General features: G+C 45.1%; 1 protein-coding gene across 1 annotated transcript in view; it reads right to left on the bottom strand.

The window, feature by feature from the left end:
* TBX20 (T-box transcription factor 20) overlaps window positions 1–18,108 on the bottom strand; it is a 36,440-nt gene extending 18,332 nt beyond the window's left edge. Inside the window, exons 1-6 of the mRNA XM_057425798.1 lie at window positions 17,790–18,108; window positions 15,690–15,924; window positions 14,554–14,718; window positions 9,323–9,431; window positions 3,777–3,935; window positions 256–332 (exon numbers count right to left, since the gene is read on the bottom strand). Coding sequence (XP_057281781.1) covers window positions 256–332; window positions 3,777–3,935; window positions 9,323–9,431; window positions 14,554–14,718; window positions 15,690–15,924; window positions 17,790–17,916 — 872 coding nt within the window. The 5' untranslated portion in view covers window positions 17,917–18,108. The remainder of the gene's footprint in view (window positions 1–255; window positions 333–3,776; window positions 3,936–9,322; window positions 9,432–14,553; window positions 14,719–15,689; window positions 15,925–17,789) is intronic.
* Window positions 18,109–20,040: the final 1,932 nt, after the last annotated feature.

Raw genomic sequence — 20,040 nt, 5'->3', positions numbered from 1 at the left:
CCCCCACCCCCTTCAAGAAGTCCCCTCAGGAAGATGAATATATTAGCCCCAACTGGAACAGATGTCAAAACTCAAACCAGCTCTTTCTTCATAAAGTTTATAAGTATTTTTAAAGGAGGTGGAGGAGGCTTATTGCATGCAACAAGATAACATTAAAATGCACAGCTTCTCAGGAGTTGAAAGGATGCTTTTCCTACAAACTCTCTCTTCTCTTTATCTTATCTGCATGGAAAGTAAACAGAAAGTCCCCATTACCTCTCGATATCAGTGAGTCTGGAAGAGTCCCGGAATCCTTTAGCAAAAGGGTTGCTGTCAATTTTCAACTTGGTTATCTGGGAACACAGAAAAGAGCAACGCAACATGAATATAGCGTTAAGGTATTGTAGCGTACAAAGTGTTAACCGATCCATCCTCCTGACTTCACTGCTAATTTTATCCATGCTCCTTGTGTGTGTTCATATGCGCTAGCTACTCCTGAAATGCTGCAAAGCTGGCAGGGGCAAACCAGGGTGTATTACACATATGGCAATGGAAAGACCAAAGGGCACAGTGGTCTCAGCTGTCATGTTACCCAGAGCAGGAGGAACCCACCCATGTATACAGCATCACTGTTTCCAAATACTTGAAGCGGATGAATCAGGCTGTCTTTTCCATGAGCAACAGAGCACCCTGCTAACATCCGAGCCTCATTGGTGGAGCTGCACATCAACTCATTTGAGCCCAAACTAGGAGCTAATGTTTTCAGCCAAACCTACCAGCCACCACACTAGGGCAGTTTAGCTACGGAAAGAGGCTAATGAGGGAAGAAAAATGTGGGGAGAACTCAGATTTAAATTGATGGAACCTGGGTTAAAGGAGTAACCCCATTAAAACCATCAGTCAGAGATCACACAACCAAAACTCTCATCCCTTCTTTAGAAAGCAGCTACAAACCTGCCCAGTGCATCCTGTCATCCTTTCCACTGTGCTCAAGACCCTTTGCCCAAGAGCATCAGGGCTCACCTTGCATTTGCAGTGAAACTTTTCAGCCGTAGGTGATGTCTGCAACTGTGGTTTTATGGGAGCAGGAAGAAAATACACCACTACCCTTGTGAAATGTTCTGACTGTGCAACCAGATGAGATTTGGTGGATAAAACCCTAGACATCATTGTAACATTCAGATTTTCCAGCCATACTTCTTGAAAGAATTCAAAATAAAACCATAAATGTTAGAGCTTGACAAGGGACAACACAGGACTTGTCCTGCCAGGCAGTGAATGCCACCAACTCTAGATGAAACTCACGGAAATAACAGCTCTCAGCACTTCACATTGAGTGGCTATGTTCGCCTGGCTTTCCTCAAAAAAGCCTGTATTGAAGAGGCCACAACCTCATTTTTAATAGCTGTCCCTTGAGACTCGGCAAGAAAAGGGATCTTCTCCAAATCCTCAAACAATCAAATCCTCTCAAACAACAGTATTTCAAAATGGGGTGGGTTCTCCTCCAAATTAAAGAAAAATAAATTAGTAAAAATAGTTAAAAAGGACAACTGAGCCCAGCTTTTCATTATGAGAAAAAGATCTTCTGGGAGGGAAATACAGAGGGAGGGAATGGCTTACAAAGGCAAAACATGAGTATTTAAGTGCTGGTCTGCAGTGTATGAACAATGCGTTGAGTGGCTCATCTTGGGCCCATACAGGTCTCCCAGGCTCTCTGGGGAAGGTCCTTGCTTTGAAGTGCCAGGCAGGAGCTGCTGCAGCTCACCAGTTGTTCCTATAGCTGGCCAAACAGCATGGGACCTCAGTGCTGGCTGAGAGTTTGAGCCCGTCTCGTGATGGTACAACCATGAGGTACAACCAGTGGAAAGCTCCCTGAGCACCAGCCTTGTCACAACGCGGCAAGTTAGCCCTTGACTCACAGTGATTTTGCAAAAAAGTTAGTGCCTCACATACAGTGAACGTTTTTACGGCAGCATCCTAAAAACTACCTTGAAAAAAGACATGTTCTAACTAGTTCCATTGACTTAGATCACCAACACACCAAGCCAACTGTGCTGCAGGATAATAAGGACATCTATTCATCTCCTGAGCATATTTTCACCAATCAAACTTATATTTTCTGATATTAAAGATTTGGTATGACATCACAAGAGAAACTTTTTGTGTACACCGGTGCCAGATGAGACTCACAATCATTTATGGCCATATTTTTCCTGAGAGACTGTCTCACAAACAACTAGAGCACATCTGCTAGGAAGCATTTTAAAATTAAATCTGACCTACAATTCAACTCTGTGGCAGTGGTTTGACTGCTTAAATAAATGCATGCCCTTTAAATCTTAAATTATGAGATAGTTTGTTGAAAGTGTAATGTTATTTAGCTTTTATCTAATAACCTCCAGAAATGTAATCAATCCCTCCTTAAAACAGTTCTGAAAGAAATGGCAAAAATGAAAAAAGGCTCAGTTTTCATCGGTCATAAATAAAAAGACAGCATCAACCTCTAGGGGTTCTGGAGATGTTCCATTGAGAAGTCTTCCAGGACTCAACGTATGTGCTTTGGGGAGGTTAGTTTAGAAACATCTCTGGTGTAAATAGTGCCCGTAAACACAAATCCATCCTACAGAAATGGATTTCAGGTTTAGCTGGTTTTGTGCCTGTAACTATCTTTCTGGTTTCTGAAGAAAGTTACATGGAAAAATCACTCCGTCTGTCCAAACATTGTATTCTTGAGATTGTCAGGTCCTGAATGCATTTTCTGCAGGATTTAGATACAAACCTCAGTTTAAAATCAATACATTCAGATATTAAAGCCTTGAAGTAGGATGTGGGATCTGTCTCAAGGACTGACTTAATACTACACAATTATCTTCAGAGCTTCTTCTGCCCCTGTGCAGTAGTTGCATTTTATTCACTGTATTTAGAAATTAATTACTTTGGCTTCATTAAATAGCCCAGCAGGTACGCTGACTCTGGGATACTCCTGCCTCCATGTTGGGACAGTACTTGTATTTTTCTTAGCTTGGGGGAATTAAGGAGGGAAAGATTTATTTTTTCATTAAGTGACATAGTCACTAAGCACTTAAAGCACATTCCAAATTGCAGTGAAGCCAGCAACATATTTCCACTGACTTAATTATTAAAGCCCTATCCACTGTCAAGCAGAGCCTCTGCTCTCTGTTTATATACTTCCTAAAATTACTCATTAGCAATCCATTGTTATGATCTCCTCCATTTTGTATATATTATTCACTGGCATGCATATTGAAATTCAAACATCTGGATGTAATCTGGGCAGCCTCTGAAAAGCATATCTCTGAGTGATTTCCCTTACGTTTAAGCCTTACATCTTAATTAGTCAGCTTTTTAAGGCCATGAAATCATCCCGTGCAAACCAGAGTATCTCTCAGCTGATAGCTTGTGACATCAAAGATCCTTGCAAATAAGACCAGTTCCTTAATGAGCTATAATTAGAAAAGGGCTAAATGATAATATGCAAACAGCTTTGTATAGGCAAAAGGGAAGACAAATGAAAGCCTCTTTCATGTCATCTTTACTCCCATGAATAATCCTTAGGGCTCTTTGAAGTTGGTAGTACTACCCATCTACGTAAGAATTACGCCTGAATATGAATTAGATTCGGCACAGTCACAACAGACCCTGGCACGGAAAGGTAGGTTATATAGAAATTTTCCTAACTGGAAAAAGAGGGAAAGGGGGAGTGGAAATTGGGGAAAAGGGAGTTCTCAGCAAGGTGGGATTTAGTTAAATCTGTGGAAATTAGCAAATGTACTCACCAATTGATTCTGGTAGGCAGTAACAGCAGTGAAAACGGTCTCTGGAAAGATAAACGTCCTGAACTCCTCCGATTTCAGGTTTAACAGAGAAGCTGTGTGATCCTTCTTCTTAATAATATGCACCCTTGGCTGGTACTTGTGCATGGAGTTCAGAATGATCTGCAAGAAAGAGTGACAAGGGACTGTCCTGAGAGGAAGGTTAACAGCACCCTCAAAGGCATGCAGGGGGAAAACAAGATCTAATTCACACTGCAGGGGAGATCTCTGAAATACAGCTAGCCAGGGGCTGATTTTCAGAGGAAACTCTCCAGCTCCTTTTGGGCAGTTCCAGAAAAGGAAGGTGGAAAAGCAGGCGTCCCAGGAGCTGCTTTCCTTTCACTCCTACGCCACTGCTGAGCACTTATTTTCCTAAAGCATAAATACCTGTTCCTACAGGTGAGGTGTTTTACATACAGGCTTTGTTACTGCTAGCATGTGCCCAGGTTTGCAGGTGTCAGCTGCAAGGGAAAATATGTTACTCATGAAAACTTACGATTCAGAATCCACACTTGCAGAAACGTGCAGGTGCAGAATGAAAACAGCCAGGAATCCCTGGTATGTTTTATGTATATAAAAAATACACACACATCCCCAAACCAAAACCCAGGAAAAAATAAAACCCAATCAAAAAAAAAACAGCAGCATAGACATGACCAAAATAAAACACCCCAGATCCTTTTACTTTGGCAAATCTTTAAAGCCAACTACGCTGTAGATGCTCTTCACCGCAGACTACCAAAAACAGACTACCAAAAATGAGAGAAAGGAGGAAACCCAGTACAGAACCCCAAAATGACCAGGTTTTGCCATTTTATTCTCGTTAATAGTTGTTTACGAGGTCCCAAAACAATTCTAAACCTAATGTACCAGCTAACCAAGGTCAGCGTTCACTGGAGTCAAACCCAGAGTCCCACTTGCTTCAGTTACCACTGGCTGGAGGCCTGTTTGGCTGCCTCTAACCACAGTATTACAATATAAGAATTAAATACAGAGCTCATCTTGCACCAGTCCTTGTTTTGGATATAATCACAGTCACAAGACGAAATTGGCACTGGTGTGGGTGGTTCTATTTTGCAGGGGCCATAACGACGTTACAGTCAGATCTGTACATCTGGAATAGCTAATGTGCATTCCTCAGGAAGCGTTAACTTCAGCTGAAACACAGCAGAAGGGGTGCAGTATTTCATGCTAACTCAGTCAATGGGAGAGGCTGCATGTTGCATTGGAGGGGAGAACTTAGGAACAGATTTGCCACGGCTAAAGTTTCCATCAGCATTTCCTTTGCAGCCAAATATTGCTGAAACTTGTACTGTGACTTTGTGGGGGCACTTTTATTGCCCTGAAAGTGTTGCATGTGCTCTTACCACCTCAGTTGCTTTCTTGCATCACTTCACCTTTTTCCAAATGCACACACAAAACTGCCATTGACTTTGGCTTTAATATCCTTAGCACTCTTCCTTCTCTTTGTACAATTTTGTCTTACCATCCTGGTCATTTGGGCAGCTCTAAGCAGCTGGAAAAGACACTTTAAAGGGTGGTATGGTGATGAGCTTATTGAGGGGTTGGTCCACAGAGCTTGGCTCTTCCCATTACCTTTCATTACTGCTTTATCCACCCTAAGGCATTACATCTGAGCAGCAGCCGAAAGGAAGGAGGAAAAAACTGTGACAAGAGCAGATCCCACACATGCCCTTTCCTTTCACTCCTCTGTGAATGTGAATTGTCATAAAGAAACTCCATTTCTCAAACACGATCATGTAATCTTGTATGAAAGTTTTCCAAAACCAAATGTGCATATGGATAACATCCCCTGCCACAATGCTCTACACTGTGCATTCCCACTAGAAACAAGTCAGGTCTTTCAGGTACAAAGCAAGTACCAGATATAGCCAGGATGTCACGAAAGACCCATGGCCAAGGGTTAGGTCACTATTTCCTTTTCATGAGGGTCTGTGTAGGTAGTGCTCCATCTGCATCCCCGCTCAGGCTGCAGATGTTGCAGTATTCATGGATGCTAAAGTCAGCAGGATACCTCACAAATATACCCCTTAATATCCATGCAACTTCTGAGGTTAGGACCATCAAAACAGCCTGAAGGAGTTAGGTACACAGGGTGCTTCTCACAGAGTAATCTGCAAGGGTGGGCTCAAAGCCCAGGCTGATGCCAGTTCTGCAATACTCAGGCTAGTGTGCTCTGAGAGAAATATCAAGTGTATATATGCTTAAGGCAGCCCCCCTGGCACAGGCTTACTGGCAATACAGCATGGTCCCAGGTCCCCAGCATCCCATCTGCCTTTGTGCTGACAGCCTGCAGCAGGGAAGATGACCAGGATACGTTCACTCTAGGGTCAGGCAGGTTTGTAGGCATCTGGCTCAAACTGTCTCCAGACGAGTCACCAGAGGCAATCTGGATGCCAGCTGCAAAATCCCTGAGGTGGCTTTGAATTTAGGAACTGTGCTGTGAATGCAGCTTCCATATTCACCAATGAAGAGTGTTACCAGGCACTTTGCTTTCTAAAAGTATGGAGGCTCCTCACTTCTGCCAGGTTGACTCAAAAAACACCCTGGGCATAACTCCTGGTGGCTATTCTGAAGCTCCTGCTTTCACAGTTACTTGTTGGCCATGTTCACACCTTTGTGTTTGCTTTTGCAAACATTCACGTGTTGGAGTTTTGCTATCGTGGATGCCAGAAAAGCAATTTTGATAATGTATACGCTCATGGTTCACCTCACCGTAAACCATAAATGATGCAACCCTGACTAAGCACAACGAAAAGGCCTAAAAGCAGCAGTCTGTGTGAAAAACATCACCAGGAACCTGGAAAAAAAATCATGTTCGTAAATGTTCCACAAGCGAAAAATGGGAATTACTCTCTTGGCTGTAAAAATCCAGAGACAGGAGCCATTTCCTTCCTCTGGCAAAGATAGCTGAAAGTGTTTCCATGGAGCAAGCTGTATGTCATGCACACAGAGATAAAGACTTCTGCCTGATGCTTGAGGAGAATATGTACATAGCTATGGGGTTATGCATACTGAAGATACACAAGCAGAGATGCTTGCCAGCTCCACAAGTCTCGGAAGAAGAGAAAACTAACAAATGCTAGAACAAACAAATGCCTCTGTTCAGATTCCTTTTCCGGAAAAGAGCCACCCTGTGAATAAAACACCACAATTACCTTCACAACCAAAACTGTCTTCTGGAGGATGAAGTAAGAAAGCTACTAGAAGAAGCTGGAATCAGGTTGGATCCAGTTTCTTTCTATCTAACTAGCGATTAAAAGCGTCTCTTAAGTCATTCAGACTTCCTCGGGAACCAACACACCTTAGCAAACATAATTAAGATTTTAACAGGTCAGTTAAAAAGGATCTCATCAGTGAAGAGGGGCTCTTTCAAACTGAAGGGAGATGTTTCAGGAGGGATTTCAATTCTCCCCTTCTCTTAGTACTTGGGAGCTCAGAAACACCAAAACACAGCGAGCCGTCCTTAAAGGCGCCACAGAATTAATTTCTTCCTTAATTCTACTGAGCATCCAATGATGGCAATTTCATATCTTCAGTGAAGCAGCACAGAAATTAGGCACCCTAATCTGGAACATAAACCACCACAAAATACATGAAGGCACCTGTCACACGCACCTCAACGCAGGATCAAGCCTTCGGGGCTTATTCTTAACTGAACATATAAAACTTTCCATCGAGTTTTGCTGTCCAAACCTTTCATGTAAAGAATGGGATCCACCTCTGCTGCTTCCTTAAAGTTAATCAGGAGGCCACATCGCCAACACTATGGATCATTTTTTCCCACCGCCTGTGTTTGAGATGATTACATCTCCTTGCTCTGTCACATGTCTCTGTTCCCGACAGCTTCTCAGACCTACTTTTTCTTTATACTCGTCTGGGCTTCTGGGAACTGCAGTGCTCCTAACTAGTTTGCAATATACTGCTGCAAGCCCTTTATTAAGAGGCACACATGGCCCCTGTTATGATGAAAAATGCTTCTTCTTAAATGTGCACGTATACTGCTCTATCATCGCTCAGTGATAGAGCCCACAAATCTTCAGCTTTGCCCTTCTACAGATTATGAAATAAAAGAGAGAGGGAAACAAAAATACATTCTTCCCTAGTCAGGAAGGGAATGGTGGGAAACAGATTCAAGAAAAATATACTCACAGACAGATCTTTACAAAAGGACCTCACAGAGGCATCTCTGTGGGCTTGCTTTGTGGGTTTTCAGTGGGGGTTTTGGTCAGGTTTTTTGGTCGTTGTTGGGATTTTGTTAACTACATGTGTTGTTGTTGTTATTGTTGTTTCCAGGATGTATTTTGAATTATCATGGCCCTGGATCAATTCTTAGGTCTTGAAAGGAGTAAAAATTCTCTTTTGGGTGAGAAGTGTTTGCACAGAACGGCTCAAACAGCCACCATCTCACGAAGTCCAGAAAGGCAATAAATACCACACTAGGGGAGGGATTTCTGATAACGCGTGTGCCACAATTATTCAGCTTGGCAAGCTAGTTACCCCTACACATGCTTCAGAGTTCAAAATCACTCCTCTCTTCCTGACACCTTGTTTACTAACACTGCCTTTGTGTTCCTTCTCAGGGAAAAACCCTTCAAATCCATCCCCCTGCTCCTTCAGCCTTCCCCTGGGGAACAGACAAGCCCAGAGGCAACACTTTTAGCTCTTCACTTGCAATTTGATGGTGTACCAGGCTGGGCCTTCTCTTTACAAGCACTTTTTGGAAGGGGACAGGACAGACAACACTTCTTCTTACCACCTACCTTTAGTCAGGTAACTAAAGGAGTTGTTCCTGCTGATGGAGCACAGTAGGAGCTCATGGCCAACAGCTCTGCATCCTGTTTACCAACTTTCAGTGTCAGGGCTTGTGACAGCAAACTGGTACTAAACAGAACTGGGACCTGTCTCCTTTAGAGGCCCAAGTCCACCCTGAGGTACCTTGACTTGCAGGTAGCCTGCAGTTATTTCAAGGGAAACAGAGACATGCTTATTTTTATAATTCAATAGCAGTTGCTTTAGTGTCACATCAGCATTTTCTGCTGACTGTGCCCATGCTATGAGAAGTCTGGAAGTAAAAGAGCTCTTGTTGATGGACCAAACCCTAACAGCTTGCCTGTAATGAGAGGGAGCTTCCAAGCACATGTGGAAAAGCGTGTGAGCTGGCTAGCCAGTGCACATGGCAGAGCATATGCCATGCCATGTCATGGCAAAACGTAGGCAGAAGCATGACAGAAAGCTCACCTGCTTCCCTTCTCTCCCTTGCTTGGATGCTCAATTCTACCCTGAGCTTGTCCCCAGTGGATGTTCTACCTCTGATAGCAATAGAAGCATAACTTGAATGCTTGCATTGACCTGAGCTCTACCTTATGGCAGGTAAGAAGCCTGATTTCTGGTCACCTGTTCCTCAACAACAGAGATTAAACCCCACTATGTTTAAGCTGTGAAGCCAATTGCTCCCATTACCCTTTCCCACCAGGAGGGCTACTCACGTGGCCATGCTGATCCAGCTCGTTGTTGGTGAGCTTGACTTTCTCGAAGGACACCATCTGTTTCAGCAGTTGCTCTCCTGTGAACGGGGAGTCAGGGTGCACGTACAACCTAGAAACCACGGGGGACATGAAAACTCTCACCTCTTGGCTTGCCCACGGGCACCACCTCATAAGCAGCCCGTACTATCTTGCTTTCAGGATAAGCAGTGGTTTCACAGATGCTTATATCCCGAGAGCTTAGGGTAATACAGAGCTGCTACACAAACAAGATTCAATCTCCCCCTAGTTAATAAGTGCCTGAAAAACAACCGTTCATGAAAGGCAGCGAAGCAGATGCCTCAAGTTGTTTTAATTCACTGCAACATAATGAAGAATCCCCTGTCCAAGTGCTCGATTGCTCTCTAACCATACCTATTATTTTATCTGGTTATCTAAAATGGAGACATTAACTAACATTTGCTGTTGTGCCTTTTCCCAAATGAAAAATTGATCATGTCTTTCCCCACAGCTGTACTAACAAGCACTTAAAATAACAATGACTACAGCTCCGAGAGAAAAAAACATGGTGTCATTAGAGAGATAATGGGGGAATGTAGATAAAAATGCATTTTTCTTTATATGTAACATTAAGCTGTGATAATGATTTTAACCTGCACTCAATCATACGTTAGCTGTGGTGATGTCTGTTTATAAGAGGTTGGAGGCTGCAGTCCAGCACAGTGGTCTGACATGAAAAATTAATTGCAGCTCTGTAATTAACAATCCACCATTTTGGAAATTAAGCAGAAGAGAAGGAAGCACAGAAGACATGTAGATACAACGCTATATACATCATGAGCAGACTAATTACCAGTGCCAGGCTGTTCATAAAAAATTACTTTATAGGAATAATGTATTGCAGAAAATTATTTAACTTCAGTGTTCTTTTATGACACTGAACAACACCTTTAGCTAGTGCAAACCAGACCTGTTCTGCTTCTGTCGGTGTTGGTTGTCACTCAGCGAGGGCCTGACTCTTGTTTTGGGTGATGTCTTTGGCCACAGGCATGGATTTCTTCCATTAGGTTGGTGTAGCAGCGCCGAGACGCCGCGTTAGAAAGATAAACATTTTTTTAGTGTTGTTGAGCTACGATTCTGGTTTAGGCGTAAGGAGAATGGAAAAACCACTAAACAGTGGGGCGTAACTCTCTGATAGACTGCACTGATCCCTAATCAAGAAATGCCTGTCCTAAAGACTCTGGGGAGCACAGCTCTGTTGCTTAAAGAGGAAGGAGATTTGATCCTGCACTCTCCGGTTTTGCCAGCAGAATCCCCAAGACACAGTGAAACTGAAGTTTACCAGCACAGCTCACTTCGGATATGCAGGATGTTTTCCTTACATTGATCCAAAGCGCAGCTTGGCTGGTAGAGCTGTGTCCACAGGAGGGATGCTGAGCCTGGGTTCCTGTTGCAATAAAATATTTGTAGCATACACTGCTATCGACTTTACTGATTACACTGCAAAGCTCATGAAAAATTATGGTGTATCTGAAAACCCAAGAACCTGGAATCCTTTTCTGTCAAAAGAATTTTGCTTCTCATGAAAAATAACTTTGCCTTCCTGTAAGAAAACCCTATGAAAATCTCAGTCTTTGGAGCCAGGAATTAGAGAAGGCAAAAGAAATAAGGTCTCAAACATGCCCTGCAACTTTTCAGCCAGCGTTAAGATACATGTTTTGTTCAGACCGACTCCTCATTTTGAAAGGCTGGATAGCTCATAATGTTTATTGTGACCACAGAGCATCAGGCTCAGCAAGGTTTGGCTAATTGGACCAAAAAGCCAAACTATTTCAGCTATGCGCTGGGGAATGAATAAAGATCTTGGTGTGTCTAAAAGCTGAGCACAATTGTTTCACACCAGAGGCAGTTGATGCCTGGCAGTGCTTTCAAACAGCCAAGTGCCTGGATGTTAGCAGAGCACCAATAGGAAAGTCACTGAAGGACAGGCTGCATAAATGTGTTAACAGACCTTGCTTTGCTTTACAGACTTGCTACAAGCCACTGCAACATGTGATTCCACCTGGTGAACTACACCTATCCACACACTTTGACAGCATGAGCTTGTACACCTTGGAGAAGGGGGTTGAAAACTAGAATATCCCTTTGAAGTAAAATTAATCAACAGGACTATGAGCGTGTACAAGCAAATGGGCTAGAGAGATAAATGTGCACATTTCAGTGCAGCACACACGGCTCACCCAGAAGCTCATGCAGGCTTCGCTGCCTAAGGCTGGCCAGATGCAAGGGGCTGCTCATTTCAGTTCACAAAGGCTTCAGGGGCCATATTTGGACGTGAATTTGCTCCACAGCATATAATGTGTCATGATATAGTTTGGGTACTGCTTCCTTCTGGTGTATCTTGGAATGAAACACCACTCTCCTGTTTAGTTTAACAGTTTGTCTGGTCCTACGCACCCCAAGCATGCTACTTTTAATGACTTTAATGTCTCAAGTATGATACCTTTTAAAGTTTTCCTACCTAAAGGTCTCTAAGCATGTAAACACCATAACTTCATTAAAAATATGATCATAGCCAAATACAGTAAAAAAACAAACCAACAAAAACTTCTGAGTGAAGGAAAGAAGGTGAAAAAGGAAGAACAAATAAAGGTACATGCTGAAACGGATGAAACTGATGTTTCACACAGTATTAGCAATTTAGGAGAGCAAAGTATCAGATAGGTGTTCCATCCCCAAATAGCACTTCTGAAGATTTACAAAAGACTCTCCAAAAAATATTTTTATTTGTTTGTTGCAATGTAAGCTTGTCTTAAACATTGACAGCGGGAAGACAGGGATAAAACTGGTTTAAATAAAAAGTTCCCTGAAAGGCTAATCTTTCAAACAGAATCACAGATTACTTATTAATTTGGGGGGGGGGGGGGGGGGGCTGTTTTAGCATTGAAAGTTATTTGCATAATGCAAAGAGCAAAACAGCTAACAGGTTGAATCCTGCAAAGTCTTACACACATGCACAATGTGACTCCTTAATAATTCCCCTGATGCCTTTGTGCCTGTACACATGAAGGCAGGGAGGATGAGCAGGGGGAGTTCGCACCTTGGTACCAGGCGCTAAGCACATGTACCCCCCTCACTAGCACTCAAGTAAGAAGAGCTAAAACTGTGTGTTCTGAGGACAAGAAATCTTAACTTCATTAAGGGGTTCTATTACTGGAGCAGGACCAAGCCTGTTTCAAGGTGGGAGGAGTACGACTTTTAATGTGTTCAAGCAAGACAGAGGCCTCCCACCTCAAAAGATGCATTAACAGAAAAAGCACAAGTAATGCAAATGTCTGAACCTCTTGACACCCTTTTTTCTCACAGAACAGAAACATAAGGAGGAGAAAGTGTGTAAGTGTCTATGTAAGTACCCTTCATACAAAGAAAAAGCAATCTGTGCCTTTGCTCTGATCACTGGTCTTTTTGGCTAAGCATCCTGAAAATGGAACAGGAGAGGGATGCATTTACACATGGGGCAAAACAGCCTGAAAATGAAGCAGCACAGGTACACTTTTGCACACAGAGGCACTGATCCATTGGGGACCTCAAAGAGCTACCACAGTATTATGATAAATATTAAACTGCAAGAAGGTTTGACCCTGGTTCTGAAACACTCAGTAGGACAGCTGCTACTTATTCCAAGGATCAGTGTCTTATATTCTTGCATTTCCTTATTGAACTAGTCTATGCCAAATACAGTGTGAATTAGCAATCTATTTAAAGGTATCCCAGAAAGCACATGAACAAAAAACTAAGAAGGGGAGAACTCTGCCTTAAAAACTATTTCTGTCCTCCTTTCATTTTTCCTTTTGATGCCGACTTCTTTGGAGCAGGACCCGTGTTTTTTCCTTGGGGTTTTGATCAGTGCCTATTACAATACGTCAAATGAAGCCCTCAGACGTTAACCGCATTGCAAGAAGGAGTTTTTGGCCATGAAAACAGAACCAACATAACTCCTAGGTTGCTGTCTTTAATCACAGCTTCTCTGCATGCACTTTTTGTTTGTTTGCTTCCCTGAGCCGCCTTCCAGAGATGAGCAGTCAGCAAGAATCCAGCTAAACTATTTATATGAGGGAGGCATGCAGGATTCGGTCCCTATACTCACAGACACCAAAAAATCCACTTCCATTTCTTGTGTTTCACTTCTAATTTCTGCCTCTGTAATAAGCAAGTTCTTAACCCCGGGCTAAGCCACCTGGAGCAGATCCGTGTGCCTGCATTGAGCCCTCAACAGAAAGGTTCTTTGAAGCCAGAGAGGCATCCAGGTTATTTCCATATCTCCGGCTCTGACTCAGCAAAGCCGTTGGACATGTGCTTCAGCCTTATGGGACTTGGGGGCTTAAGTAGGTACTGAAGTGCTGTGCTGAATACGATGAAGTGTGGGACTCTGAAGTGCCCTCCCACCGCACAGCCTAGTGCTGCAGCCTCAGTTTCTCCATGCTCAAAGGGGTCAGTCATTCATTACATTAACAGAATTATTATAGGAATTGCCTATAGCATTTTGTTTCTGTATCGAAAATGGGGAGAATTTAATTGATTTTTTTTCCCATAGTTTCTCAAAAAAATGTCAGGATTCCTTAACAAAAAAAAAAAAAAAACCACCACAAACAAACCCTGTGCTGCAGAACTGATCCACACTTTGTCTGCTGCCTAAGAGACAATTAAAATCAAGAATAAAAGTATAGTTTAGCAAATGTTGAATGTGTTATCAAGAAATAAGCAATAAATATTTAAGCATAAACAGCACTGAACTGCAACGGAGTATTTCAACTTGTACTTGACAGTGGTGGGCAAATGGGGGGGGGGGCAAAGCCAAGAGAGAAATCGATATATATTAATTTTTTTTAAGCTTTCTTATCTGAATTGAGGCAAACTTCATTTATATATACATATATATACATACACACACATGTATATACATACAAAATAAAAGAGCCTTTAGTGAAGTCCTGCATGCGTTGGAGCATTCAATATAAACTAAACCTCAAGCAGCGATTTGGGGCCCGATTCTGCATCACAGAAATTGGTCAGTGTTTTGCAATCAATGCTGTTGAGCACAGACTCAAAATCTTAGAGTGCTGTTTCCAAACAGTGTGAAAAGATAAACACCGGATATTCTTGAAGAAAATAATAGTAACAATAAAGAAAAAGTAAAGAAAATAAAAAGAATCCCAGCAGTAAAATCTACAAACCTTGCAGGGAGTGGAGGGTCAGCTTTTCCAGCCACTAGCCAGGAAGACCTGTGGTAGGCATATCTGTATCTTTTATTGTCCACAGGAACTATATCCATTAACACAATATACTTGGCTTCAGGATCCACTCCCGAGAAGGAAACCCTGATCGTAGGGAACATCCTCCTGAAATAAAGGCAAATCAGAAAATAAATAGGTGATGGAGAAAAGAAATAAAAAAGCTTCTGAAAATAAGAATACTATTTAAACCACCTGGGGAAAAAAAAAAAAAAAGCATCTATTGATTGTGCTTCAGCATAGTAGAAATTAAATCCCGTGTGTACCTCTAATACGGGCAGAAAAAAGACCAAACAAAACAACTTGAAAGCAAAACGATTTTTTGGAAGCAAAACCATGGCAAAAATTAAAGAGGAAAAATGTACCTTTTGCCTGTTAAACGTACAGAACGATTCCCGAAAATACTTGTACCGAAGGTACATAAGTCCTTAGGTGGATTTTTTTAATGGGATCCACACAGTGTTAGGGAAATAGTGCAGAAATCATTACCGTTCAGTGTCTCCCGTAGCTTAGATGTGCGTTTACGATTATTTCCGAGAGGAATTTTCAAAACCTAAAAACTTCCTTTACGTCCATTTCTACAAGACGCTATTTTTAACTGTGAGATTGTGCCGTCGACCCGACATAGTCCAATAACTTTTAAAGCAGTTTCAATTCTTCAGCCTCAAATTGCAGATTTTGTATGTGCTTTTAACACACACGCTGGTAAAAAACACAATCGTCGAGGAACTGCGTTAATAACGAGTAACTCTGCGGGTTACAAAACCCGACAAGCCACTCGGCTCTTCCGGACTGCGATGGACTCATCCAAAAGGCTTTACAGAAGAAACGGAGGAGGAAGCCTGGGATTCTCTTGCAACGGAGAGAAAAGAAAACCGAAGCAAAACAAGCCCTGGCCGAGTTCGTTCTCCACCACCCCGCGTTTCCCCGTGTCTGTACCAACCCTTAGCCATCCGTGCTGCTCTCCCAGAATAAGAACCGGGGGGGGGGGGGGGATGTTTAGTTTCCCTTCATTTCCCTCTGCCCAAAGGCACTGTACGGAGGCTGCCCGCAGGGATGCCGGGGCTGCCCAGCCTTACCTCCCGGACTTGGTGATGATCATCTCGGTACCCAGTTCATGAAACTTATCCCAGAGCTCTTTGGTCTCCAGGCTGCAGGAGATTTTAGCCATCTCCTCGCTCGGGATGATAGGGGTGGTGGGGATGAGGGGCTCGGTGCACAGGGATGAAGGACTGGTGCTAAAATCCCCGTGAGGGTCCAGGCTGGATAAGTCACTCAAAGGCTGGGCGCAAGAGGATTTCTCAACGAATTGTTCTGCAGGATTTCAGGGTGGGGGGAAAGAGAAGAAGAGAGACACTATTCAGTCAAGACGGGACTAGGGACCGCTGAGAGAAACTGTGTAAAAATACAATTAAATTGAAAGGCATTTCTGGTTCAGCTGTCCCCTCTGACCCCGCACAGCCGCGCTGTTTCTAAGGCGCCTGCTCATCATTTGAGGATAGAGCTGGTGATTGTCGGATATGAGCTTTGGGAAAAGGCCGGGGAGCGGCTCAGCCCCCGCCGCATCCCGCCCGGCTGCTGCCGGCTGCGCGGGCGCGGAGGGTCAGGATGGGATCCCCTCGTTGCCAGCCGAGGATTTCCATGGAAAAGTCACTAATTCTCATTCAAACGGGAGCGCCCGGCTCTGAGGGTCTCGCTGGCGGCTGCTCCTCAGTTGCGCCGCTGTCAGAGACCGTAACTCGGAAGGAGCCTTAGCGCTGCCGCGCTTCCTCCGCGGGGAAGCGAGCTCCTAGCGCTAACTCACCCGCCCAGAAAGCCGGCTCTGCCCTTGCCTCTCAGCCGGATTGCTGAGGCTCAACACACTCCCTTAGGGAAACGGGCTCCGGGGAGGGGAGCTGCGTGCGGCCGCGCACCCTGCGCGGAGGCGCTGGCCCCGCGGGTGCGGCGTTAGCTCCCTCCGAAGCTTCTTCCCTCCCCTCCCCAAGCTCCGGGAGGCTTCAGGGCCTCTGAGGGGAAGGAGAGGAGGGCACAGGGGTCTGGCCCGTCAGCGGGATGCGGCCGCGGATCCGCAGCCCGGCCTATCTGCAGCGGGATTTCGGCCAAATCTCCGGGCAGTCGTTTCCCTTCGATTCCCAATTCAGTGGCGGGGTGGGGGAATGAGTTTAAAAAGTAATTGAAAAGTTAATGGAAAGAGCTATTTCAGAAAAAAAAAAAAGGAAGGTAAATGAAGAAGAGCAGCTACGGTTAACACAAGACCATGTGAATATATCAAACGGGAAATGCTACAACATTCCCGGCCTACGTTATCGCCTAGTCTAAAAAGTAAAGTTCACAATGAACCCCTGGACTATGTGAAGCTGTCGAGTCCGTTGATGAGGTGGAGCAGGCGCCGAGAGCGCTGCCTTCTCCGAATTCCTATAACATCGAGGGTTATCTTCTTCATTGGCGCCCTGGAAGCTTAACACTTTTTTTTTTTTCTTGTAGCAGTATTTTCCTGCGAACTCTGGGATAGATGCAAGGACCGCAGGAATTTCGGGGCAGGAGGAGAAGAAGGCAATAATGAGCGGTTTTTAAAGCCTTAGAGCATCTGAATCTAGGCGAGTGAATAAAAGCGAAGTCGCTTCCCGAAAATCGTCAGGAATTACTAGAAAAATCCTTCCGGACGCTGTAGAGTAAAACAGCCTGTATGAGCCTACAGCGAGCGGCTGCGGACCGAGGGGATTTTCAGGTCTACGTACAAGTTTTACTACCCCTTATAAGCCTGGGCACGACAGCGGACATTCTCTTAGATGGCTTCAAAACCATGGTTTCTTTGCTATAGCTATGAAAAGGTTCGCTTGATGGCAACGAAAGGAGATGTAACTACCTCAGGGTGTGAGTAGTTCTAAGAATGGCAAAACCGGGTAAGTGACAGAAGTGATTTAAGCTAGAGGAATTTCGGAGCCGGTTTATGCTATAGGAGCCCGTTCATGCTATAAACAGCCTCGCCTAAGAAGGGCGGTGAGTACACGAAGAGGCTCCTCTGGGTTTCGCGGCAGAGCTTTGACTTCTGCAAGGGGAAACCTGCGGGCAAGGAGGAAACCGGCTGCGGGGCTTTAAAGGGGTGGGCAGATGGACGGACGTAGAGAAGGGAGCTCCGCGCCCCACGGACACCAGTGGCCGCCCCAGTCCCCACTCACCCAGAGGTTTGATGGTGCTCTCGGAAGACTCCTTGTCCTTGGAGCTGCCACTCGACATGAGGGCTGCGATGGAGAAGGCGTTGGCCCGGGAGGAGAGCTGCGGCTTGGGGGGCGGCGTGTACTCCATGGCCACCCACGGGAGAAGCGGCTGGGCACGAGACAGGCGGGACGGAGTACCGGGGGCAGCGGAGCCGGGATACCGGGCGGAAAGGAAACGCTCTGCGCCTAGCGCTGCGCGCTCCCCCGCCTTAACGCGGGGCCGCGGAGATCCTATCGGCCGGCGGCCAATCGGCGGCGGGACACGTCAAGGGCCCCGGCCCGGCCGCGGAGGGGGGAGGAGGAGGGCGGAGGAAGAGGAGGAAAATAAGGAGGAAGAAGAGGAGTAGAGGGCTGTGCCCGCCCGCGGGGAGGGCAGGGGGTGGCCGACCCCCGCCGCCGCTCCGCCCTCGGGCAACCCAGTCCCGCTGCTCACCGAGCCGCCCCCGGGCTGCCGCTCTGAGTGAGCTCCCCTCTCCTAGGAGTCCTCTAAGGGGGGGTATGCCGGCCGGGGATGCTCCGAGAAGGTCCCTAGGCTATGCACTTTGTCGACACAAGAATCAGTAGAGAGATGGTTGAGAGGAGGAAGAGATTGGTTTGGGGTATATTTTCCATTTTTCTTTAAAATTTTACTTTATTTTATTTTAATTTATTTTACGCACTCAGGTGTGTGTCAATTTTCTACTTTTTGTAGAAATTGTAAAAGACCGCAACTCTTAAAGCATCCTTTTTAGTCGCTTTCTGCCTTTTGCGACAGAAGGTTCCCTAAGGCTGATCGTACACTTGGTTTTCCCGCACCTGGAAGCCAAATATTGTCATCCCAAACAGCTCTACTTGCCCCGGCCAGACCCTTGCCGTCCCAGATTGCCCTCTTCTCTGCAACCCCGTTTCATATCGGCGCCACCAAAGTAAGTAGTATCGATCAAGTACATAAGACAGAGAAGAAACCCAGGACGGGCTGATGGTGCCAACAAGCAGATTATTCCAAGGCAGTGATTTAAGTAAGTTGCTCGCCAGGACTCTAGTAAACATATCATGTAAGCATCTTTCCTTTAATAATAAATAAAAATGCGAGTAATTTAACTAAAGTCCTTTAAATAAAAAGAGGACTAAAAATACTTGCTAGCTAAAATGACTCAAGAAGACACGCAAATTTGTTCAGTAAATTTCCAACTTCTAATCCTAGAACCTAAATTTAATACTCAGGCTTGTGCCAAGAGACACAAGGACTAGCCTCGGCCAGGGATAGATAGATCTGTGCGCCTCCTATTCCTGCTGAATTTATTTGATTAATGAATACGGGGAAACAATTATTCGGGTCACCCCCTTACAGCCAGTGAAGGGGGCAACGTGAAATAGTGCCTTATCGCTTTGAAATGAGGGAGAACCAGCGGCGGTTTGCCATTTATTAACGGAATTCGCTAATATATAGATTACATAGAATAGAAAACATAGAATAAATATATAGATATTCTATCACAAACAGGGTATTCAGGAGCTCCTGACGCTTTTGGCAGAGGGCTGAGGATTTCAGTGTGGCCCACAGTGAGGTCTGGGGGCCCGGTCCCACCTAAGGCATGAACAGTGGAGGAACCCCTCCAGCCCCCGCTGCAGCAGCCAGGTCAACCCCCGGAGCATCGCTGACCACAGCGAAACCGGAGCAGAACGACTGTCCCGCCATCAACCCGAAGAAAACAAACAAACAAACAGCTCCAGGAACACTTTTCCGCTTCACTCCGAGGGACATCCCTTCTTTTTTACAGCCCGGGTTCCCTGCTCCTGGGGGGTCCCGGCCCTACACTTGCTTGGCCCTACCTGGAAAGCAGGGTCCGGCCTGCCTGAAAAGAAAGACAAGGGAGGGGTGCGAATAGCCTGAGGAATTCTCTTCACCGTTACGGTGGTGGTGGGGGATGCCTCAGTCCCCTTTGGTCTCCTACCTCCTCTATGCACCTCGCAAACATGGATAAAAAAGCCAAGATTCCGTCAAAGAAACAGCGCGGATCCAGAAAAAAAAAAAAAACACCTAAACAAACAAACCAAAAAACCCCAAACCACACAACCCACCAGAACTCTCCCTTTTCCCCTTGCTTCTCTCCGTCCCCAGCAGCCAGGTGGTAACATACCTGTCCCTGGCAGGGGCTGCCCGCGGCCCGTCGGGGCTCAGGGGAGGGGTGAATATGTCGGTGCTGACTGCTCCTGGCTGGAAAATACCGAC

This window comes from Pezoporus wallicus, unplaced genomic scaffold (assembly GCF_028554395.1).
Source record: "Pezoporus wallicus isolate ANWC-B61680 ecotype Strahan unplaced genomic scaffold, APGP_CSIRO_Pwel_v1 contig_7820, whole genome shotgun sequence".
NCBI classification, from domain to species: Eukaryota; Metazoa; Chordata; class Aves; order Psittaciformes; family Psittacidae; genus Pezoporus; species Pezoporus wallicus.
The sequence above is the reverse complement of the archived record's forward strand: the minus strand, read 5'-3'. Positions and strand labels throughout refer to the sequence as shown.